The sequence below is a fragment of the Microcebus murinus genome, chromosome 10 (assembly GCF_040939455.1).
Source record: "Microcebus murinus isolate Inina chromosome 10, M.murinus_Inina_mat1.0, whole genome shotgun sequence".
Classification (NCBI taxonomy): Eukaryota; Metazoa; Chordata; class Mammalia; order Primates; family Cheirogaleidae; genus Microcebus; species Microcebus murinus.
Window position 1 is genome coordinate 16808134 of NC_134113.1, and position 6738 is coordinate 16814871.

General features: G+C 39.8%; 1 protein-coding gene across 4 annotated transcripts in view; it reads right to left on the reverse strand.

Annotated features, from left to right (window-relative positions):
- The window catches only part of WASHC4 (WASH complex subunit 4), a 57285-nt gene extending 52285 nt beyond the window's left edge, over positions 1-5000 (reverse strand). For all 4 annotated transcript variants that reach the window (XM_076007067.1, XM_076007066.1, XM_076007068.1 and 1 more), the window contains exons 1-2: positions 4857-5000; positions 1053-1192 (exon numbers count right to left, since the gene is read on the reverse strand). In XM_076007067.1, the coding sequence (XP_075863182.1) occupies positions 1053-1192; positions 4857-4917 (201 nt within the window). In that variant the 5' untranslated portion in view covers positions 4918-5000. The remainder of the gene's footprint in view (positions 1-1052; positions 1193-4856) is intronic.
- Positions 5001-6738: the final 1738 nt, after the last annotated feature.

Genomic DNA, 6738 nt, shown 5'->3' on the forward strand with positions numbered 1-6738 from the left:
TGAAAATATCATGCTATGTGAAATAAGACAGCCACAAAGGACCACATATTACAAAAGAGACAAATCCATAGAGACAAAAAACATACTGACAGCCTAGGGTTGGTGGGTGATGGTGTGGCATGGCACTGGGGTAGGGGTACTGACTACTAATGGGTATGGAATTTTTTGCAGTAGTGAAAACATTCTAAAATTGACTGTGGTGATGGTTACACAATTCTATGAATATACTTCTAAAAACCACTGAAGTATACAATTTAAATGGAGGAATTGTATGATACGTGAAATGTAGCTCAAGAAAGCTGTTATAAAAAAAAGTCTGAGGGCAGTGGCAGAATCCTGAGGGCAGGAAGTCAGAATCCACTGAAGAGTAACAACTCACTGGCCGAATAAAAAAAAAAAAGTCTGTAACTAAGGACATTTTCTAGTACACAGTAAGTGCTCAATAAATATTCATTATTACTTAAGTGCTAAAAGACGAGTTTCAAAGATAAAACAAGACAGAACTACCTCAAAATGGAACACAGTAAGAGTGACTATTTTATACACTAAAAATTACTTCCACATTAAGATCCCTATACAGCATGAGTGAACTTTTTGGTAATGATGAAAATATTCTGTATCTTGATTGGAACAAGAGTTACATGTCCTTGGCAAAATTCATTGAACCGTATTCTTAAAACCCGTGCATTTCACCACATATAGAATAACCTCAATAAGAAACATAAAACTTGAATATTCTATCCAGCCTGCTTCATTTTCTTGATGAAAAACAAAAAAGGCTAGCGGAAAGAGGTGCAGTTTACACCATTCCTTGACACTAAAGGCTTTGTGTTTGTGTCATTCTTAAAAAAAAAAAAAAAAAAAAAGATTTTTTTTCTCTTTTAATTTTAAAAACACCAGCATGGCTAAGAAAAAAGGAAATCAATAATTTTCCAAGTTTCTTTTCATTCTCAGATTTCAAATAAAAATACATTTTTCATTTTAAAAACTGATGTTTTCAAGATACAGTATGTCCTGAAAATATATACATAAATTTAAAAATAAAATCAAACCTTTAATGCTATAGGATCAAGATTGAAATCCCAAACATCTCCAATTGAGTCATCCAGTGCGTCCTCAATTCTTCTCAACTGAGCCGTATACTCCTCAAGAAATCTCCCATAATTCTTAAGTTGAACTTCAGCATGAATTTCTAAGTTTAAATTTTAAAAGAGTATGTGATAAGTAATGAATTACAGGACATTTACTTCAAATAACCTCACAGGCAAAGCATTGTTAATCATTACAATGTCTGAACTTCTTGAAAATAAAAGTTCCAAAGTTAAACAATAATTCAGCTTTCAATCTTCTCCATATACATGAAATAATTTTAAAATGTTACCATTTTAACATTAGATGTTACCATATACAAAGATATCATCTTAATACTTTAAAGTATTATGAAAAAGTCACTAGTCTATATACCCCATAATCAAGGGCTTTTAACCAATCTGAATAATGCCTTAGATAACTCTCAATGTCTTGATTCTATGTTTTAGTCACCAACAACTCTCTCAAAAAGAAATATTCATGACCTGAAGCAGGTGCAAAAGTCTGTGTCACAGAAGCAATATTCAAAACTGTAATTTTGGGCTGGGCAACATTGCTCATGCCTATAATCCCAGCACTCTGGGAGGCCAAGGCAGGAGGATCACTTGAGGCCCGCAGTTCAAGACCAGCCTGGGCAACATAGTGAGACTCATCTCTTCACAAAAAAAAAATTTAAAAAAAAAATTAGCCAGATGTGGTAGTATGTGCCTGTAGTCTTAGCTACCTGGGAGGCTGAGGCAGGAGGACTGCTTGAGCTCAGGAGTTCAAATCTGCAGTGAGCTATGTACTCCAGCCTGGGTGATGGAGAGAGGCCCTGTCTCTAAAATTTTTTTTAAAAGTGTAATTTTTAATTCTATACACACTAAACTAATACTTAAATACACATAAATATCTTTAAAATGGAGGTTTTAGGCCGGGCATTGTGGCTCACGCCTGTAATCCTAGCACTCTGGGAGGCCAAGGCGGGCGGATTGCTCAAGGTCAGGAGTTCGAAATCAGCCTGAGCAAGAGTGAGACCCCTGTCTCTACTAAAAATAGACATTAATTGGACAACTAAAAATATATAGAAAAAATTAGCCAGGCATGGTGGCGCATGCCTGAGGTCCCAGCTATTTGGGAGGCTGAGGCAGAAGGATCACTTGAGCCTGGGAATTTGAGGTTGCTATGAGCTAGGCTGATGCCATGGTACTCTAGCCCGGGCAACACAGTGAGACTCTGTCTCAAAAAAAAATGGAGGTTTTAGACCTGCTTCAGTATAATGAATATTATACCTAGAATGTAACCAAAATATTTTGTTAAATTATTTAACTATCATAATTGAGTAGGAAACATCAGTAAACAACAATGGTTGATACAGAATATTATACTGATATTTACAGAATTTACATATTAACGGATGACTTTAAGGAGTCACTGGAATAAACTGGATTTAAAAAATGCCTATTTTCCAAAATTAATGAAAGTAAATATTTCACCTTATTCATAAAAATTCATTATTCCCAAAGGTATCAAATTCAACTAGAACTCAGTTTCTACTATTGATGTGAATAACTTTATTCAATCTCTGCCTTCTAAAAAAGGTAAAAATTTTCTGTTCTCAAATTAGCAATTTGAAGCAACTAAGATAAAGTGTATTCTGACTCATGCTGTATTAAAGTATAAAGAACTAGCTCCCTTATCCCCCATTTTGCAACTACATAATGCTCAGGTGGATCAATTTAGTTCATTAAGGTTCCTATCTCATTATAGCATTATCTAGGCAATTTTGGAAAATAATTAGTCTAGATATGATTCATAGTCCAAAAATTAATGAATGCAAGAACAGTGTCTCTGTTAAAAAAAAATTAATGAAAACCAGGCACAGAGAAGAGATAAAAAGTGTTCTCTTCCCTACAGCATACATATTAAAACTGCACAGATTCTCAGAACCCCAAGTAGATGTCTTATTCTCAATTACATAAGGAATGACCAGTTAAAGCTGCATTTGACCAGAAAACAAGTTCTAAAAGACAACGCTAGAGAAACATGTAAATAAACCTATTCGTTTAGTCTATTTAAGGATTCAGGAGGAAGGAGGCAACCGAAAAACTGTAATAACATTAAAAATTCCTTGCTGAAAGCCAGGCACCATGGTGCATACTTGTAATCCCAGCTACTTGGGAGGACTGCTTGAGCCCAGAAGTTCAAGCAAAGCCTGAGCAACAAAGTGAAACTTTATCTCAAAAAAATACTTAAAAGTTCCTTGCTAAAACATAATTAATAGTTGCAAAATTATTAACAGTAAAAGTTAAAATAGAAAGCTTTGAGATAAGTACTACATGGTGATTCTTCAATAGTAAAATTCCAAAACCCTATTTACATGCTTATACTGAAATTTTCCAACAGACCACATTCCTTGTCTTATCTTTGTTTGCATCCCTAATACCTAGCACAGCCACTGATGTGTAGAAAATGCCTGTTGAGTGAATCAGATCATTCCATTCTAAACTGAACCATTTTCAAATCCAATAACATGTTCGTTTCAATTTTTCAAAGAGTAAGGGACCTTTGTCCATAAAACATCATACATGACAAGGTAGAGTTCACTTTGTAACAGTAAATACAGAATCCTCTCTACAAAAAAAGTAAAGGTTTTGTCATTACTTCCAAGATTAATTTTTATGCTGCATAAGAGCTACTATCTCACGGAATGTCTTGTAAAAAACTGCACACCATCCTGACATAACTGATTCTCCTTTGAGAGGCTAATAAAACCTAATTATATCTATGTTTGTAGACATTAGTCTCTTCGTAAAACCAACCAAAATTCATCCAGAATTTTTTTAAAATGACATTCCACTTTTTGAGAAAACTCTGCAGAAAAAAAAATTCACAAATAGCATGCCCCCGTATCTCTTGCACCACATATACAGATTAATATCACCAAAGATTAAAAACAGATTGTCTACTTGTATTAATTCCAAGTTAAGTTTCACTAAAATAACTAGCTTAGCGTTCACATTTTGTTGAAAGAAAGTGAATTTGTTACTTTTTGTGGTTGGAATTCTAAGTTAAAATCAGACAATTCCATTTTATGAAGCGAAATTTGAAGCAGACTAGCTGTAATTTCTTAAACCTTTGTAGCTGCAATGGAAACTACAGGACATCACTGAAAAATACCACTTCACGTAAATAAAAGGCCTGGAAGGGGACAAAATGAGGTTCATGTGTTCATTTTTTGCCGTGTTCGTAGAGTTCTTTTCTCGCTACCCACTTCGGTTATAAGAATATGATTTGGAATAAAAAAAAAAAGCAACAAAACTTCCAAAAGTTGGTTTGAGAGGAAAAGAAGAAAAACAGGAAACCGAAACAGGAACCCCAGACATCAGCCTCTTCTAGAACTGAACGCTCTGAGAATCTGGCGAAAACCCCAAGAGGCCAGAGACAGGAGCAGCCTGAGCCCCCCAGAGCTGCTGGGCCTCCCCGGCGCGCCCCGCCCATGCCCCCGAGGAGCAGAAAGCGGACGCCACTCCCCTCAGGGGCACCTCGGGCTCACCGGGAGAGCCACCACCCTCCACGCCGAGCCCTGACCAGGCCAGCTTGACTCGCCATTGCTGGGACCCCAACCCCGAAAGTAACGCTGGAGAACGCGTCCCTCTCACACCCCAAGGGGTACGAAGCGTCCCGAACAAGAGCGCTGCGCGGCCGTCCCTCCCGCAGAAGCGCTCCCGGGGCTGAGGCGGGCCGGGGCGCGTCCATCCGCAGCCCTCGCCCTGACGCTCCCTTACTCTGCGAGCCGTCGTCAACGCGGTCAAACTCCCAGTCGGGGGACAGAGTCTCCACCGCCATCACCCCGGCGCCTCCCACAGACACAGTCCCAATCAGCCAGTGCAGCGACGGCAGCCTCACCCCAGCGGATGCCGCCGCACGTGACTTCCGGCCCCGGCCCCGCCCCCCGCTCGCGAGGGCAAGCCGGGCTCGTTGCCCCTGAGGCCGCGGGGGCCGCTGGGAAAGCGAGTCCTTCGCGGTGGTCGAACGCGGCAGCCATGGCGGCTGCGGTCCCCACGGATGTTCTCCCACCGGATTGGGCTTTGCCACCGTTCACTGATCTTCTCATGCCATATCGGCGCCTCAGTTTCTCCGTGCTGTCTGGAGGCGATTTTTAGTACCTGAGAGAGTAACCTAAAAAGGGCAGAATGATGGGGTAGGGGCTTAACAGGACGGCATGGTCCGCGGGGACGACGCTGTCCAGGCGCTCCTTCCTAGAAGCCGGCATTGCCAATTCCCCCCGTGCCGCCACCGTCGGGGTGCCTGCCGCTCCCCTGCACGTCCCGTGCGGATTGTTTTTGAGCAAAGACAGCTGTTGGAGAGGAGGAGTTACTCTGCGAACACCCTAACAGAGAATCTTACGACTCCGCTTACTTTGCACTCACCGCCTTTCCACCCGGTCCTTTTATAAAGGCCGGGCGGGAGGAAGCAGCGCGTTGTGAAATGCTCCCACCTGTTTGCCTGGCTTTTCCGAAAATAGGGATCCGTGTAAAATTCTGCATGTATACAGACTTTTGCACAGGAATGTTCGTTGCAATGTGGCTTTTTAATAAGTACTAATAGGAAACGATCTACATGTCCGTCAAAAGGGAATAATTTACATGAGGCTCCATACACCCATGCCTATTAGTTACTAGCGAGGTGCTAAAAGAAATAGATTTATAACGGCAGGAGAAACCGACAGGAGGCAGTTGCAGAATAATGTGTATTTGTGGTTACATGTATATGTTTAAGTTATATAAACATGTATATGAGCATATATGTAAATGCATAGGAAGAAAAATCACATTAAACAAGACAGTGGCTACCTGGGAAAGAGTGTGTGTTGCTGAGTAGAAGGTGGATTTTCAAATTCTGGTGTGTCTAGTTATGTGTTTTGAATCTTTAACAATGAGAATTTATTGAGGTTTTACTTGTATAATTTTTAAAAGTACCAAAAATAACTAATCAATTTAGTTAAAAGGTCTCATGAAGAGCGTTCTTCTGAGGCCATTGGTCAAATATTTATTGAGTGTCCACTAGGTACCAGGCAGCGTGCTAAATGTAGAGACTATAAAAGGGACAAGAAAGATGGATCCCTGCTCCTATGGTACTTGCGGTCTTAGAGTGCATTTTAGAAAATATCAGGCATCATTAGTGCTTAATGACTAGCAAAATTTTTTTCTCTTTACTTCCTGTGTGATCATGAGTTTGACTTTGCTGTATTCTTCACATTTACAACAATCACTATAATTAATCTCCCAAAAACTCATTTGTGATAAATTAATTACATACAAGGCATAGCAATTTGAATCTGCAAATACACTAATCTATTGTAGCAAGAGGCAGAGTCATGGAATAACCAAAAGTACAATTCCGACTGCCAAATTGCCTATGTCCAAGTCCTGGCACTGCCACTTACTAGCCATGTGACCTCTGCCTTAATTTCCTCATCTATAAAATATAAGGACCTTTGTGGTTACATTGAACTCACCCAGATAATCCAGGATTATCTCCCTATCTCAAAATCCTTACCATAATCACATCTTCAAAGGCTCTTAAACATGTAAGGTGATATAATCAAAAGTTCTAGAGATTAGGACATGAACATATTTCGACACCTATTATTCAGCCTAGCACAAG